Raw genomic sequence first — 18,203 nt, forward strand, 5'->3', positions numbered from 1 at the left:
GTCTACCTATTTAACCTTTTAACAGTCCAAACGGTTCCAAAGTCATCAAGAATCTATTTTACATTAGGTATTTTACAAAAAATCATTAATAGCCTTTTGAGGTTTGTTTATACCTAAATTTTACCACGAGTCCAGCCTGTCATCCATGCACGGGAGAGGAGAAAGAATGAAGTATTAATGAAAGAGTTTCCTTTCATGGGGTGTTTTCATTAGGGCTGATCACGGATCGGATTGGTTCGATTTTAGGTAAAATTCAAACCAATTCGGTCTTCACGGATTGGCTAAATCTGAAACTAAATCGTTTCGTGGGGACTCTCAATCCAAACCAAACCGATCCGTGAAATAATGGATTAGTTTGGTTCGGTTTCCATAGATTAAACTTTTTCAAACAGCCCAATATGATTATATTGTAGTGCAGCGGCTTAAGATAGCAACTGGGAAACTCCCAGTCGCCAATGGAAATCCTTTCAGCAGAGTTTTGTATCCTCAGTTTTCACCCCACCGGTAGACGTTTCATCACTTCGGCACGAACCAAACTCAGCAGCACCAACAGCAACAGCAACAACAACAGCAGCATCATATGTCTTAGTTAACAGCTAACAACCAAACTCAGAGTGGGCAGCCTCAACCCAGCTTTTTGGACTTCAATTAATTAAATAGTTTAGTAACATCCAGAGAGTATAAGATAACTCAAGGTAAGAATCATGTGCATATATGTATATGTGTTGCCGGTAAAGATTGTGAGGGGTTTACCCAGATCAGTCCTCTGGAGATGAGGAACTAAGGAAGAGAGAGTCAAGAGACATAGACTAAGAGGTGGCACAAACCTTATGTTAGAAAAACTTAGGGTTAGAAACTTAGATACGATAATGTAAGGCTGAATTTTAAAAACAAATAAAAAATAAAAAATAAATAAATAGAAATAATTTATTACAATATACATATAATTATATATATATATATATATATATATATATATATATATATATATATATAATTCACGGATCGGATTGGATTGGTTCGGTTTTTTCATGATTCAATTCGTTAACCAAATCGCTCATTGTGGATTGCTAATTTTTAAAATCATCATCGAACCATAAGATAAAAAAATCGAACCAAATCAGATTGGTTCGGATTAATTTGACGAATTAGCAAATTATTTTAACAGCCCTGGCTTTCATCTTTTTCATGTAGACATTTTTTTTGGTTTTATTTAAATAATATTTTTTTCAGCGAGGATACAACAGTCATTTCGTCAACAAGTTGAGTGTACAATCTTCGAGGTTAGAAATTTTTTTCTTCTTTATTTATTTATTTTTCTTCCGGTAAGTGAGTCTGGGTTAGAATGCTCGACTACATTGATTATAATTAATAGGTGTCGGTGTAATAACGAAAGTCTAAAAAAAAAGGGGAAGGAAAAAAAAAGGGTTAATCACCGGAAAACTCTCAGAGAACTCACTGCAAGAACAATCAAACGAAAATGGCTGAGACTGCCGTGGTGACTCTATTAAACAAGATTGAACATTTATTCCGGGAAGAGGGGAAACTGTTGGTGGTGCCTCTCTTAGACAAGGTTGAACATTTATTCCCGCAACAGCTGAAACTGTTGGTACGATTAGGGAAAGAAGTTGAGTTCATCAAATCTGAATTCATGTCCCTGAATGCATTCCTTAGAGATGCAGATGTAACGGAAGAGAGTGACTTGGTACTCCAATTATGGGTTAAGGAAGTGCGAGAGGTTGCTCTTGACACGGAAGATGCTATTGACGAACTTCTGCTCCGGGTGGCGATCCGTACGGCGTATCATCATCATCATCACAGCAACGGCGGTTTTATTGGAAAGGTATTTTTCTTTATCAAGACGTTGAAGTCCCGTCAACGGTTTGCTTTCGAATTACAGAGCATCAGATGTAGAGTCAGGGAGATTGGTGAGAGACATCAGAAATATCATCATCCGAAGTTTAACATCATCTCAGGGCAAGGCTCAAGCTCTACCACCGTGGTTAAAAACAAACGGTGCAATATACGAGGTGATGCGCTCTTGCAAGAAGAAGCTGAGCTTGTGGGCATCGACTGGCCGAAAAGTGAGCTGATTAGGTGGTTGTTCGATGATTATCATTCAGAGAAAAAAGTGATTTCTGTGGTGGGGATGGGAGGGTTGGGTAAAACCACCCTTGTTAAGAAAGTCTACGATCAAGCAGTGAGGAAACATTTCGAGTCGCAGGCCTGGATCACTGTTTCTCCATCATTCAAGATGAAAGACCTCCTAATAGACATGATTCAACAGCTAAAGGGATCAGTAGCCCAAGAAATGGAGAGGATGAACACTGAAAGGCTGATGTATATCATCCATGAATTCCTGCAGGGGAAGAGGTACCTGGTTGTTTTGGATGACGTTTGGGACATTCCATTTTGGGAAGATATGAACAATGCTCTGCCCAACAGTTATGGCAGCCGCATCATGCTTACAACACGTTCTAATGATATAGCTTCCCCCTCTTGCGGAGAAGCTAATCATAACCTCTACACTTTGAATCCCCTGTCTTCTGAAGACTCGTGGGCTCTATTTTGTAGAAAGGTGTTTGGGAGAAACCCCTGTCCTCCAGAATTGGTAGAACTTTCTCGAAGTTTCTTACAAAGATGCGAGGGGCTGCCCCTTGCAATCGTGGCGATTGGCGGCGTTTTGGCAACAAAGACGAAGACTTTTGAGGAATGGAGAAAGCTTGATAGCAGCCTCGAATTCGGATCACTAAGCAACAACGTGATGATGAAAGGGATTAACGATGTGCTCTCTCTTAGTTACAACCATTTGCCTTACTATCTCAAAATTTGTTTCTTGTACTTGAGCATCTTTTCCAGAAATCAAGAAATCGAGTGTATGAGACTCATTCGACTGTGGATGGCAGAAGGATTTGTGCAAGTCAGCCAAGGGATGACAATTGAAGAAGCTGCAGAGGAATATCTCCACCAGCTTATCAATAGAAGTTTGATCCAAGTGGCGACGGCAACAGAAGATGGAAGATTCAAAACATGCCGTATCCATAACCTTTTCTTTGAGTATATCAACTTCAAGAAAAGAGGAGAGAATATTGCAGCAATAGCTAGCCAAGAAAACATGAGATGGCCGGACAAAATTCGACGCCTATCAATCCACAATACCTCGATAGATGTTCAACAAAGTAAGCAATATTTTTCTAAACTTCGTTCATTGTTCATGTTTGGGGTGACTGATCCCAAATCCATGTCATCATTGCCTAAGTTGTTGAATGGTGGTTTGAGGCTGCTCAAGGTTTTAGACATGAGAGGTGCTTCTTTGGAAACACTTCCGAATGAAATTTTCCAACTGTTCCATCTTAGGTATCTAAGCTTGAGAGGAACCAAAGTCAAAAAGCTTTCAAGTTCCATTGAAAACCTTCAAAATCTACAAACTTTGGATCTTAAAGACACCTATGTCACTGAGTTGCCCGTTCAGATCCAAAAACTCCGAGGACTTCGCCATCTCCTAGCATATCGTTACAATATGGTAAAAGGTTATCAGAAACTGAACCATATAAATGGATTTAAAGCATTCATTGGAATTGGAGGTTTGTCATCCCTACAGAAACTCTGTTATATTGATGCAAGCAATGGCAGTATCCTTGAAGAGCTAGGGAGGCTGACCCAACTGAGGAGATTAGGGATTGTCCAGCTGAAAGGGGAAGATGGGGTGGCACTGTGCTCCTCCATTAAAACGTTGAGCAACCTTCGCTCGTTGGCTATAAGTTCAGTAAATGAGGACGAGATTGTTGATATTCAATCTTTGTCTTTTGATCCTCCTCCTTTTCTTCAAAGGCTATATCTTCGTGGACGTTTACAGATGTTACCACACTGGATAGCAGATCTTCATAACCTGGTCAGTGTACATTTAGAGTGGAGCAAGTTAGAAGATGATCTGTTGCAATCCTTTCAAAATTTGCCCAACCTGGTACAGGTTGAACTTCATCAAGCTTATGAAGGGGAAGAATTGTGTTTCAAGTCTGGAGGATTCCAAAAGCTAAAGACATTACGGCTTTCTGAATTGAACAATTTGAGATCGGTGCTAATGGAGGAGAGCGCGATGCCCTGTCTTGAAAAGCTATATATTTCTAACTGTGAATTGTTAGAGGAAGTGCCCCCAGGCATTGAATATCTAAAAAAACTTAAACTGCTTGACTTGGGTGGTGTGCCTTATCCATTGTATAAGAGCCTGAACCGTGAGATGGAAGGCAAGGATTACGAGAAAATAGCTCATATCCCCAATGTTTACATTGAAGTTTCCAGAAGTCGGTTTCTATAGGTTGAAGCAACTATGAGAAAGAGGAAAGACGAAGAACTTGTCCTGACCAGGTTCGAATCATCATTACTGTTGCTGTATTTTCTGTTCTTGTTCTTAAACAGATTTACTTTTACCTTTTTCTTTTATCCTTTTGAATAATTAATTTGCTGTTTAGCTTAGAACCTTGACATGGGCAAATTAAAGAACGTTTTTTCATACAAGACAAGACATCAATGAAAATGGTAATCTAACTAGTTTGATTCATTAATTACATAAGAAAAAGGGAGCAAGTGAAGTGGAAAACTCCCTGGTTTAAGTCTAACAAGCACCCTATAAAAGATTTTGAAACTGATTCTTATGTGAGAACTAAAGTATTTAACAAATATCTAATTGAGTCTAACAAACACCCTTTAAAAGACTTTTAAACAGACTCTAATCTCAAGATTTGATACAATATGTGAGAACTATCTTTTTTCAACTACTCATTGTTTAAACGCATTTTTTTGGCATCTGTGGCAATAGTAAGAATCAGGAAAAATCCTCGAATGGCCCCCCAAGATGTTTCATATATTGTACTCTAAAAAGGCTAATCTTGTATGTTAGATTGCTCAATCAATATTCTAAGCAAGAGTTTGTAATATAACTATTCAACTAGTATCTTAGTCAGACCTTTTTTTATGGTTATTACATCCATCTTTTATCTGATCTCTTAGTCCTAAAGAAAATTTTGAGTTCCCAGGTATGGAGAAGAAAGGACAAATAAAAAATAAAAATAAATTAGCCCGAGGTGAATTTGTGTTATATTAGTTCAGCTTTCAGTTCACAATTGGTTGAACAAGTTGTTTTAGAGAATTTTTCATGTTGCGGAACTTTCTTGTTTTTTTCCTATTAATTTTTCTGTCAAGGAGAATTTTTTATTCATTCATCAAATAGAATTGAGATATACAATAATACAATCACATTCAGCTTTACAATCCATTCAGTAAAATTGTCAACAATATTTGCATGCAGTTTGTTTTGTCAGAGCAAATCTTTTTAACTAACTTGTATTCTGCATCATCGCATGATCTTGGAACATGTTTTTAACATACATAGTAGGCTCTTCTTGATACAATACAGTGCAAATAACTCGAATAATTTGTCTCCAAAGCACATGACCACTTGACTCTCCTTGAACCGCCTTTAGAATTACCAAAGCACCTTTTAAAAAACTGCATTCCTGAACCTTCATTGAGCTGCCATTTGAACTGCTACTCTAAATGTCAATGATTCTGCCATCTGAGCATCTGCTACACATTTGAACCACCTCGCAGCAACTCTTTTAATACATCCATTTGCATCTCTATAATTATACCTCCTCCTTCCTCTTGTTGGTTAACAATATGGTGAATCAACATTTATCTTCATCTATCGTGGGCTGAATGTTTCAATTCTGCCAACTATTTGTCATACCTTCCCGTCTAGCAACACTAGTTTTTTTTTTTTTTTAGTTGGGACTCACACACACTACCTCCATTGAGGTTCAAACCCCTGACCTCCCTTTGGGAAGTAGGAGCCTTGTACCACTAGGCCACATGCCTGTTGGTAGCAACACTAGTTTTGAACTCTTCAATTCTCTAAATGTTCAATGCCTGATCTATTTCCTTGGTTGTGCTTTCCCTCCATCTTTTCACATCATCCACCATATCATATTTAGTTTTCCACAAATACCAGCAGTGATATCTCACTGTCCTTTCTTACATACATGCTCGGCAAATTGCTTTTTCTGGTATCCCCAAAATCTTAAATTCTTAATGTTTCACTGTTGATATAAACTAATTTCGAGTAGATGATCAATATTAGCAAGTAACATACTGTGGGAGTATTTATGATTTAGGGAATGAACTTGTGCAATTTCTTAAACATTTGTTCTTTGTTACACTCTCACTGAATGCATGGAATAAGGTAATCAAATTGCATGTAGTTTATTATGAAGAACAGTTTTTTTTTTTTAACTAACTTGTGCTGCATCACTGCCTGATCTTGGAACATTGTTTAACATATAAGCCTCCTGTTGATGCAATACGGAGCAAATATCTCGTATAATTGTCTATTGCACTTGAATCAATTGATTATCCTTGAAGTGCCAAACATTACTTCAAATACTGCATTTGCCAAACCTCCATTGAGCTGCCATTTGAACTGCTATTCTGAATATCAATGACTTTGCCATTCAAGCATTAGCTACATGTTGGAACCACCTCACAAAAACTCTTTTACCACATCTATTTGCATTTCTCACAATGATACCACCTCCTCCCGCTTTTGTCATTTGACAATATGCTGCATCAACATTTATCTTCTTTTTCATCCGCAAGCTGGATGTTTCCATTTTTTCAGCTGATTTGCCCTTTTCTTCCTGTCTAGTAAAACTAGTTTTGAACTCTTCAATGTTATCTGGATGTTCATAAACTGAACTATTACCTTTGTTCTGATTTCTCTTCCACCTCTTCCCCATTATACACCACATCATTTTAACCTTCCAAAAATACCATCAGAGATGAAGATAGCCACCAACAATTTTCTTTTCTGTCCTCTCCTTCCCATTTTTTATCTGGGTGCCTCCACCGATCCATCCAGGATTTGCCATTCATCTTAGTAACTTCTAAGCTTAATGAGGAAAGCTTCTATGGAAGTTTTACTGGACATTTTATCAATATATGCTCTACTGGCTCATTTTCCTTTCTACATACTCTGTGTATTGCAATCCCCAACACTATCGTCATTTTTTCACTCTTGGTTAAAACTTGTTTGACTAGAGGATCAATATTTGCTATACTAACACGCCCTGGGACAACATATGATCTAGGTAAATGACATTGTGCAATATCTTGAGTCTTGTCTTTGTGTAACTGTCACTAAATGCATGCGAAAATGTCCTGGTATTGTAAATTAATTTCTTTTTAATCCATTAGGCTTTGAAAAAAGAGAGAAAAAAGAGAGAGAGAACACAAACACAGCAGACTGGAAAGCTTCCACTCTGCATGTTGAACAGCATACCTTGAAATTACCATCAACAACAAACTTCAAGTCTAGTTGTACATTTTTTAAAATTTTATCTTAATAAACTGCAATTCTGATTTCCCAAGGAAAACTTCTTTATCGGTTTTCATTATATTTAAATTGAAGTTAACTGAATGTAGCTTTAATTTTCATATACATGAAGCATTGTCACTCATCCCATTTCGCTATTAGTTAATAAAACTATTCTAGTTGTTAGCCAACAACAGTTTTCTTGTTTACTTGATTCACAGAGTTATATTCTTTGTTTCTTGGAATACATAGAACTTCGTATGATCATGTCAAAGCTGTAGTTTTGGATGTCTAGAACACTCTTTTCTTACTGCAGGAAACCTCAGCTTAGAGTGTCCATTCTCTTGTACTTCATTGATTAAATTGTTGAAGTTAGATGTTGTGGGGATAGTTATCAAGCAATTCCAGATTTAATTATTTAATTCGGGCTTTATCATTTTGACCTTAACAGGACCCTTGGGAGTGACTCATAGCTAGTGTTGCTAAAAGGCCTCCCGGTATCATGCAGCAGACACAGAAGGGCTAAAGGAGGCAGAGTATTTGATACTTTTCACCCAGCCTTCCTTTATATTGAAAGTACTCTTAAATTTGTAGAAATTGTAATATTTTCTTCCTTGTTGGTGAGTGTATTGAACTAATTTGGCATTTGATGGACATTGTAATATAAAACTGCTTCATTTGTGTGTAATAAGCTCAGTACTATGAGAAAACATCTTTATGTACATCTCTAAACATGTGTATTTTATGAATTTAGAATATATATATATATATATCTCCATGGGCGCATTCCTTGTATGTAAATTTACTAATCCTATGTTCTTATATACTTGATGGGTTTTGTTGAAATTGATTGTCAAAATAGATGAGACTAGCATTGCTTTCTAACACCATTATGTTTGGGAGCACCAAATTGGTGCGTTGGATTTGAAATTTTTTATTTGCTTGGAATTGTGTTAAATAGTTGCGGATTTGAGGAGAAAATTTGTGATTGAATGTGTGAAACCCTAGTTATTTCGTGACTCAGATTGGTCAATTTAAGGCGTATTTTTATGCGATATATTACTAACTTGAATCGTTGATCAATAGAGAAGCAAAGTCCCATGGGTTGAAGAGATTTCAGATGAATTTTAGGGGTGGATTTGGTGTGCGAATGGGCTTGTCGTGAATGCGAGTTGGCAGGTAAGAGTTCTGGGAAGAAAAGTTTGGAGAAGATAGATGGTGACAAGGCCTTGTAGGTAGCCCACTAATTGTGGCTCACCTCATGTGAGTTTTGGAGTCCATGACTTGCCTAACCAAAAATCCTTTCAAAATATAATTTTAAAATAGAAACTTAATTAAGTCCAAGAACTACATTGTTTGACTATTCCAGTTCTATGTTGTGTAATCTATCACGATTTATTGAATAAGCTAATTGATCGACTCTACTTCAACACCTGTTGAGACCCTTTGTGTTTTGTATATTTCTGATTCCATTTGTTGGGAAGCGCATTAAGATAAAAGATTCAACAGGAAGAAATAAAGCAAACCCTACATACATTGTTTGTGTAGAAATGTTACAATAATAGAAAATATCTAGCACCGAACCCTATTCATAAACCTGTTCACTCCATGATACTCCCTCTCATCGTAGATGTTCGCACTACTCGGCCAAATTAATAAACTACATACTTCAGCCCATTAACTTTTTCACGAGGTTATATATATCTCTCATTCTCTCATTACTCTAACAAATCGTGATGGATTACACAATTTTGATTGTCCTCAATGTATATGGCTCGATGAGTCAAATCTCCAAGATTCTATCGTGACTATTCGAGTTCTATGTTGTGTAATCCATCACGATTTATTGATTATCGTGATCAAAGAAGCTAATTGATTGACTCTACTTCCACATCAGAAATATATATTTTTGATGCCATTTATTGGGAAGCCCATTAAGATAAAAGATTTAACAGGAAGAAATAAAGCAAACCCGACATACATTGTTTGTGTAGAAATGTTACAATAATAGAAAATATCCAGCACCGAACCCTATCCACAAACCTCTGCACTCCGTGATATTCCCTTTTGCCATAGATATTCGTACTACTCTACCAAATTCATAAATTACGTACTTCTGCCCATTAACTTTTTTCATGAGGCTATATCTCTCTCATTCTCTCATTACTCTACTAAATTCATAAACTGCCTCTAACCATCTCTGTCTGGTCCTTCAATAGCGAACATGCACTCGAGTTGTCATTGCAACTGGGCTTAATATTGCAACTTAATTTGTTTATCACTCGTGTGAACCAGAGTATTTTATTAGTTTGTTTCTCAGCCAATATTGGTCATCTTCCAAAATTGAAGTCTAATAATAATCCGAGTTAAATTTTAGAGACAAGTTGGCCATAAAATTAATTGTTTTGCACAATTCATGGAATCTTAAGATTTACTTAATTATAGTAATTATATGAGAAGACTTGAGATAACAATAATTTTGCAAATATTGTGGATCCTTAAACAATGGAGAATAATAGTATATATTTAGCCGTACAGAGAACCATTTCCCAGAAAGGTGAAATTGTGGAATTTGGGGATTTTTTTTTTTTTTTTTTTTTTTTTTTCATCGAAAAGTTCAATCAAACACACTTATTATATATATATTTTTTCGAGGCATGGATACTGATACTTAACCATTCAAAGAAGTAAAAGAGCTTTATACCATTGCTCATGGCCGGAATAAATTCTACCAAATATTTTGACACTTATTATCCCTCCCAATCAAAGCTGTTAATTTCTTTGGTAAATAAAGAAGAAAAGACTTTCAAGAGAAATAAGAAATTTTGATTGGGAGAGGTGTAACGACCCAAAAAGATACTAAAATAATAATAATAAAATATATAAAATTTCGGCATGACCTCCGCATAAAAAGTCCCTCTACAACATGTTGAAATACATAAAAATGCAATGGTCTCACTAGGCCTTAAAACTTACCTATTCTGTCCCAACGCTCAATAAAATTTTTATATCACATTCCCAAAAATGATTACATTCATATAAAAAATCCCGTTCCTCCATCTCATCCAAACAAGGAACACACCTTAGCTACATCAAGTTACAGTTCATAAATGTAGCTAAAATTTAAAAGTCCATAACTTATAACATTATATCAATTAAACTAAAGTTTCACAAAATAGTTAAGATTACATTTACAAAATATTAGAATTCTAATACAAAAGTTAGCAAAATAAAATAAATCTCCAATCAAGTCTAAACTTGTGGTGGATCGTGTCCGTCAGCTTTTTTTTTTTCCGTATCCTAAAAAATGTTAAAAAATAATGGGGTGAGTATAAGTTCAGTAGGAAGTGTCTAAGAAATACTTCTTATATCCCCGTGAATTCCACACAAAGAATGGGTAAAAAGGAACGGGGTCATACAATGAGAAATACATATTCTCAACCACAATAACAAGTATGTAGCAAATATCAACCAATCAAAAATTTCCTACAATGTCATGAAGTGCAATGTTATGCAAATGTCGCTCCCTATTTCTGAAACATTTCCGTTTCAACTTCTAAACCGTTAGTGTAATCCGACTCAAGGCACCTCCAAGGCGTCACGAATGGAGGGTCGACTAACTATCCACGACAACAAGGCACCTCCAAGGCATCACATCTGGCCTAGTTAACTCAACCATACTCCCTTCTAGACTACACTAACAACACGGACCACTAGGCGCCTCCTAGGCGTCCGGTTTTCGCAAACACTTTTGAAAATATTTTCTCCAAAACAATTCCATTTATTTTAAAACATTTTTTTTTTCCCAATGGATACATGAATGCTTCATGCTTCATTTCATAAATTCAACCATAAGGTTCCCACATACTTTTACAAATAAATTACTAAAATACACATCATTTCATAAATTCAACCATAAAGTTCCCACATGCTTTTTCAAATAAATTACTAGAACACACAATTCATGCTTTCTTTCTTTTCTTTTCTTTTTTTTTTTCTTCTAACAATTTCAGCATACAAATCACAAATTAATTCCACATAAGCATGCTTAAACACAATACAATCAATTTACACCTTGTTACAATTTCATATATGGCATTTAAGCAATTTCCAAGAACTTTTACTAATTAAGCATACAATTACACAATATATAAGAAATAAATTCACAAAAGTATAAGAAGACCATGAATTAAGGACCCCTACCTCAAATTTGTAGGAAAACCCTCAAAATGGGTCTCAAATTCGAAATCCTAGGGGAGGCCAAAAGCTGAAATTGTTTGTGTAGACGTGAAGATCTCGCCGAGCTCTTCGATTTGCTGCAAACAGCACCTAAAAATTCTCACAAATGAGGGAGGAATTGAAGCTTGAAATTGTGGAGAAAGGAAAAAGAAAAAAGAGAAGAAAAGAGAGGAAATAGTGCATTGCCGAGAGAGAGAGGAAATGAGATTAAAAAAAATGTGGCCTTAAGCTTTTAAGTGCATTAGTGGTAGGTCCCACTTCCACTTTGACTTTTCTTCTTTCCTTTTCTACCACACACAATACCCATACACACCATAAATACATATATATATATATATATATATATATACATACATCAATATGTATTATAAACATTACAATCTACCCTCCTTAAAAGATTTCGTCCTCGAAATCTATCCTCCTTAAAGAAGGAGGCCCACCACCACACACCTTCTCGAGAAACACCTCACCAAACCGTAGAGCTAAGAACTCAACAACATCACTCACAACACCACTCACAACATCATACATAAAACCCGCTGGATTTTGCACTCAACTTAAAACCAATACTGATCCCTTCTACACCACTACACAAGGCTTCAGAGTCCAAAGAAAAACGGTCACAAGACCCCTGAATATGACAATATCCTATCTCAACCCATCCTTTAAAGGACACACAAAATCCCAAACAAGGAACCCCGTTCATTACACAATCTAGCTCAAACTCAATCTGCACGTCCCTATCAAACCAAACACTCGCCACGTAACACATAATTACACCACCATATATCGGTACAAGCAACCACCAACCGCACCATTCGGCAATCATTATACTTAACAACCTCAAGATAGCTAAATAATGAATCTCCCAACAACCATACAATCATGAGTCACCAATCAATAAAGCGTACTATCATGTACTTAGGACTTAAATTCTCAAAACAAGATCTTCAATAATCAGTGATTGTACCACAAACCCCTTTATCGGATACTTGGTCTTACCTAACACACCTCATTACTCGAGACAACCACCTGAATCCACACTATCACACCAACTCAACCCGTGATACCGTACTCTCACTATTCGTGACAACTTAAAACAATCATTGACCTTTGACCCGACATCGTGCTAAAGAAGGATTGATTCAAGAGAAATGGTTGGCCAGGCCATCCTCATCCTTGATCCGGTCTCCGCACAGATGTCGTTCCTGTCCTTAGGTCTATACCTCAAACACAGTCTCACACAGTCTACAAAACAACAATGAGGTTTACTCATTATCCATCCATTGTTATACGTAACCTCAACCACTATGCAATTGCATACCAGCGCTACGAAGCTCAATCATTCCTTAATCACACAATCATAACAAGCTAAAAACAATATGACTCCAAACGTCACAATTATCGACCAGCACCAAAGCTTTCTAATCTTCTCATAATACCCATACTAGGTAAACAACTCATAACATTACTCGATTCAATTCCTACCCCGTCAAAACACACAATGCGACTATCTCATGCCTGAAACCTCAAAACCAAGGTGAATCATTCCTACAGTTCTTCAACGGAATCCCATAATCATGATTTAACTGCAAAACATTCAAACAATACCAACACTTGTCCTCAAGACACTGCTAGAATCAATCAACTCTAAAAACATCCAAATACATGAGTCACATCACATCACATCACCTAATTATCCTCAAGCTGCAATTCACGACACATTTCCTAGCCATTACCGCTAGTATTAAACATCGAAAACATAACCCCTATTCAGCAACTCGTGCCTCACATCCTACCAGTCAAAACCACTCTCAAAACAAACACTATAAAAACCGAAGACTTCACCTCCCCCCCGTGGGAGTGAGTTGACCCCTTTAATCAGGACCTCAATCGATGAACTCTAACAGCGTAACAAACCGCTCACAAATCCGTCCGCCCACGGACGCACACAACTCCTAAATGGAGTACAAGTCTGGCGACAAACGACATCCTTGCCAGGACTAGAACAAATAGAAAGGGTAACAAACCTCGCTTTTACAAGAGATTGACGACTCGCACCTGAATGCATCGGACACCTTGTCACATGCTACACACCAACTGTCCAACCATAGACACCCAATCTTACCTGAGATGAACTAAACTCCTTACACACAAGGAGAAGAACCAAATGGATACCCGTATGGAACTACGAATTCAATTTTAGGCGACCTCGCCACTAACGGACTATTATACACTATCAACATAGAAACCTCACACACAATATTCTGTAACACCCATGCTAACCCAAAATCAATCAGATAAGAACACCAACGCTCATGACACACTGACACTAGAAACGATCACAACCCATCGGACACCGCATCCTGTTCCATATGGAAACCGTCACTCCTAAATGACAACCTCTAAATCATAAAATGATACATTACTACCCATTCTATCTCTACCTTCTTAGGCGACACTACCTCGATCACCGTGCACATAAGACCTGTGACCTCAGTCACAACAACCCACTGACTCTTCAAAAGAAAAAGGTGCCTATATAGCAACACCGCTCTCACTGGCTTTAAAGACTAAGCTATTCACAATCGCCTCAATTGGTGTACAATCCCATCACATAACCGACAACACATAACAAACAACTCATGATCCCTAAACCACGTTCAGATCATACCTTAAACCATTCTGCGCATTAGCATTAAATATCACGCCAGAACACCTCTGTTACCATCATCCTCAAATGACAACTCAAACCTCTCATCCCACCAGATCATTAAGTCACTACTAAGGGATTTTTCCTCAAACATCCTTAAGATAATACCATCATAACAAGAGAATAAACATTACTCTCCATTCTCTCCCACAATGACCAATATTTACCACTAAAAGAGTCTCTATACCGTAGTGTCATGCTAGTAAATCCTCAAAACATAAATGAGCATAAGACCCAAAATGCTCAACACCCAACTGTCACCTCGATACCACCAACGATGCGATCAATCACCAATACTTAATCGATCATTCCGATCGTTCTCCCCAAAACAACCTACATACTCAGCCAAAGAAACCTTACGTCTAAGCATCAACATCACTACCCCTCCTCTTCACCGTTCCTTAGAACACCCTTGGTGCCGACAAAACAATCAAATGGAGCTACCTACTAGACCTACGAAATCACCCTCATCCCAATCATTCTAATCATTAGTCTATCCCTTTGAATCCTTAAACAACAAGCACTACCCCCTTATACCTCAGACGCAACATAAAATTCAATTCTAGTCCACAACTTTCAACTCCCAAAACATAATCTATTTGGTAACACAATACTTATCACCAGTCACTTTATTCGTAAACAACCGAGCACTCTAATGACCTCATATAACCTGCCTTATACTGCAATCCTGCACTACACAACTAAAATCGACCACTATATACCTCATCAAGACTCTCTAGACAACCGTGCCAACCCAGAACTTCGCCCATCCACTGAACTATACAACCGACTTACCGAGAGTTAATTACCCATATTATGCTCCTACAACTATCCAAAATGAGAATCATTTTTTTGACAAATCAGTCTCTAAAACAGACTCTTACAAGACCACAAAATACTCCGCATCCTACAACCGGTCCTATATCATCCCAGACCTACAGAATCCAACGAGTCCCCACGACAGTCGGAACCAACACGCCTCCTCAGACCGTACTAGAAGATACACCTCTACCACCCGTAGGCTACATTCGTGGCATAAACAACCTTTACCACACCTACCACAATCGGTTCGAAAAGAACCTCTGCACCAAACTGTGACCCAAGTCACAAACACTAACCTCCTAAGGTCATACCGGAGCCCTCACTCGCACACTTAACCTGCACTGTCACCAGGACTCATACACCAATGTATGGAATTCACCCACAACAAAGACACCATACCACAAAATACGAACCTATTCTAAAGTCGTGCTCTAAGCACCGCACAAAATGCACCAAAAAGATCAAAATGACCACACACCAAATAGCTCAATCCACGAGCTAAAAGACCAAGCCATTCGTCTGATAAGAACTAACACCCAAACAACCCTGGAGCAACCGAGCTCCTCACCTACTCAGGTCAAAACTCACACGACCATCTATTACGTGATAAGTACTCTACTGTACTAACAATCATCCCTATGCTCAACCGCATAAACACATAAGAATAGAGATATATATATACTTATACAAAATGAATGAAACCCACAATACCATACGAAACATGTTTGCACCTACCGTGCTCACTATTTGCCATATTATCATTAAAACAAAACTGCACACACTGTGCCTACCACGTGTTGTCACCACATTCCTTATACTCGTCATCTTTTCATAATTAACATGCTTTCATTTAACATGTACACTTCGTTTATATTTACTAGCATTTAAACACATAAGCATGTGAACACTTATCAAGAAAACATGTCTTTCAAAACCATAAACATATAAGCAGGTAAAAAGTAGGCATGCTTTTTAAAACAGTAAACACGTAAACACAGGCGCGCAATCATTGTAGGTCAACCCCTTACTCCTCTAGGCAAGCCACTACCCGTCGTCCGAGAGGTATTCGAACCTAACGCTCTGATACCAATTTTGTAACAACCCAAAAAGATACCAAAATAATAATAATAAAATATATAAAATTTCGGCATGACCTCCACATAAAAAGTCCCCCTGCAACCTGTTGAAATACATAAAAATGCAATGGCCTCACTGGGCCTTAAAACTAACCTATTCTGTCCCAACGCTCAATAAAATCTTTATATCACATTCCCAAAAATGATTACATTCATGTAAAAAGACCCGTTCCTCCATCTCATTCAAACAAGGAACACACCTTAACTACATCAAGTTACAATCTATAAATGTAGCTAAAATTTAAAAGTCCATAACTTACAACATTATACCAATTAAACTAAAATTTCACAAAATAGTTAAGATTACATTTACAAAATATTAGAGTTCTAATACAAAAGTTAGCAAAATAAAATAGATCTCCAATCAAGTCTAAACTTGTGGTGGATCATTGTCCGCCACCTTTTTTTTTCGTATCCTGAATATTTCTTATATCCCCGTGAATTCCACACAAAGAATGGGTAAAAAGGAACGGGGTCATACCATGGGAAATACATATTCTCAACCACAACAACAAGTATGTAGCAAATGTCAACCAATCAAAAATTTCCCACAATGTCATGAAGTACAATGTTATGCAAATGTCGCTCCCCATTTCCAAAACATTTTCGTTTCAACTTCTAAACCGTTAGTGTAATCCGACCCAAGGCACCTCCAAGGCGTCACGAATGGAGGGTCGACTAACTATCCACGACCACAAGACACCTCCAAGGTGTCGCATCTGACCTAGTTAACTAAACCATACTCCCTTCTAGACTACACTAGCAACACGGACCATTAGGCGCCTCCTAGGCGTCCGGTTTTCGCAAACACCTTTGAAAATATTTTCCCCAAAATAATTCCATTTATTTTAAAACATTTTTTTTTTCTCTAATGGATGCATGAATGCTTCATGCTTCATTTCATAAATTCAACCATAAGGTTCCCACATACTTTTACAAATAAATTACTAAAATACACATCATTTCATAAATTCAACCATAAAGTTCTCACATGCTTTTTCAAATAAATTACTAGAACACATAATTCATGCTTTCATTTTTTTTTTTTTCTTCTAATAATTTAAGCATACAAATCACAAATTTATTCCACATAAGCATGCTTAAACACAATACAATCAATTTACACCTTGTCACAATTTCATATATGACATTTAAGCAATTTCCAAGAACTTTTACTAATTAAGTATACAATTACACAATATATAAGAAATACATTTACAAAAGTATAAGAAGACCATAAATTAGAGACCTACCTCAAATTTGTAGTAAAACCCTCAAAAAGGGTCTCAAATTCGAAATCCTAGGGGAGACCAAAAGCTGAAATAGTTTATGTAGACGTGAAGATCTCGTCGAGCTTTTCGATTTGCCGCAAACGGCACCCAAAAATTCTCACAAATGAGGGAGGAATTGAAGTTTGAAATTGTGGAGAAATGAAAAAGAAAAAAGAGCAGAAAAGAGAGGAAAAAGTGCACTGCCCGGACAGAGAGGAAATGAGACTAAAAAAAATGTGGCCTTAAGCCTTTAAGTACATTAGTGGTAGGTCCCACTTACACTCTGACTTTTCTTCTTTCCTTTTCTACCACATACAATACCCATACACACCATATATATATATATATATATATCATAAACATTACAAGAGGTACCAAGTGTCAAAATACTAGGTAGAATTTTTCCGAGGCTCGAGTCCTTTGGTAATTAAAGGAGAAAGTTGACTACATTATTTTGTATAAAAATAGAAGTAATGTATGGAGCAGGTATTTATGAGGGCGGGCTCTTTGTAATTTTTTTATTCATTAAAAGGTCATCTTTCCATATTCCTGTCGAATTTTAAAAGACAACTTGGTTTGCAAAAAAAAAAATATTTAATAATAAATAAATAAATGGACAATTTGTTTATTTTTGGCTCAAATTATCCAAAACAATC

The 18,203-nt window shown here is 37.0% G+C and overlaps 1 protein-coding gene and 1 long non-coding RNA gene across 2 annotated transcripts; one reads left to right on the forward strand and one right to left on the reverse strand.

Annotated features, from left to right (window-relative positions):
* The first annotated feature begins 1,411 nt into the window (after nt 1–1,411).
* On the forward strand, nt 1,412–8,140 carry LOC132282926 (disease resistance protein RPM1-like). Its single transcript, XM_059784766.1, has 2 exons — nt 1,412–4,365; nt 7,818–8,140. The coding sequence occupies exon 1, from the start codon at nt 1,481–1,483 to the stop codon at nt 4,313–4,315; it is 2,835 nt and encodes a 944-aa protein (XP_059640749.1). The 5' UTR covers nt 1,412–1,480; the 3' UTR covers nt 4,316–4,365; nt 7,818–8,140.
* A 2,065-nt stretch (nt 8,141–10,205) lies between these two features.
* LOC132285171 (uncharacterized) lies at nt 10,206–17,777 on the reverse strand. The gene is made up of 3 exons (XR_009472459.1): nt 17,530–17,777; nt 11,570–11,695; nt 10,206–10,666 (listed from the first exon to the last, which is right to left on the reverse strand). It is a non-coding gene; the product is annotated as an uncharacterized LOC132285171 (long non-coding RNA).
* Nucleotides 17,778–18,203: the final 426 nt, after the last annotated feature.

Source organism: Cornus florida, unplaced genomic scaffold (genome assembly GCF_030987335.1).
Source record: "Cornus florida cultivar Cherokee Brave unplaced genomic scaffold, ASM3098733v1 CherokeeBrave_3.0.0_Hap2_Chr11, whole genome shotgun sequence".
In the NCBI taxonomy this organism is placed as follows: domain Eukaryota; kingdom Viridiplantae; phylum Streptophyta; class Magnoliopsida; order Cornales; family Cornaceae; genus Cornus; species Cornus florida.

Bases quoted from the DNA above. Each gene is read 5' to 3' on its own strand.
- LOC132282926 (XM_059784766.1), top strand. From the start codon at position 1,481: ATGGCTGAGACTGCCGTGGTGACTCTATTAAACAAGATTGAACATTTA.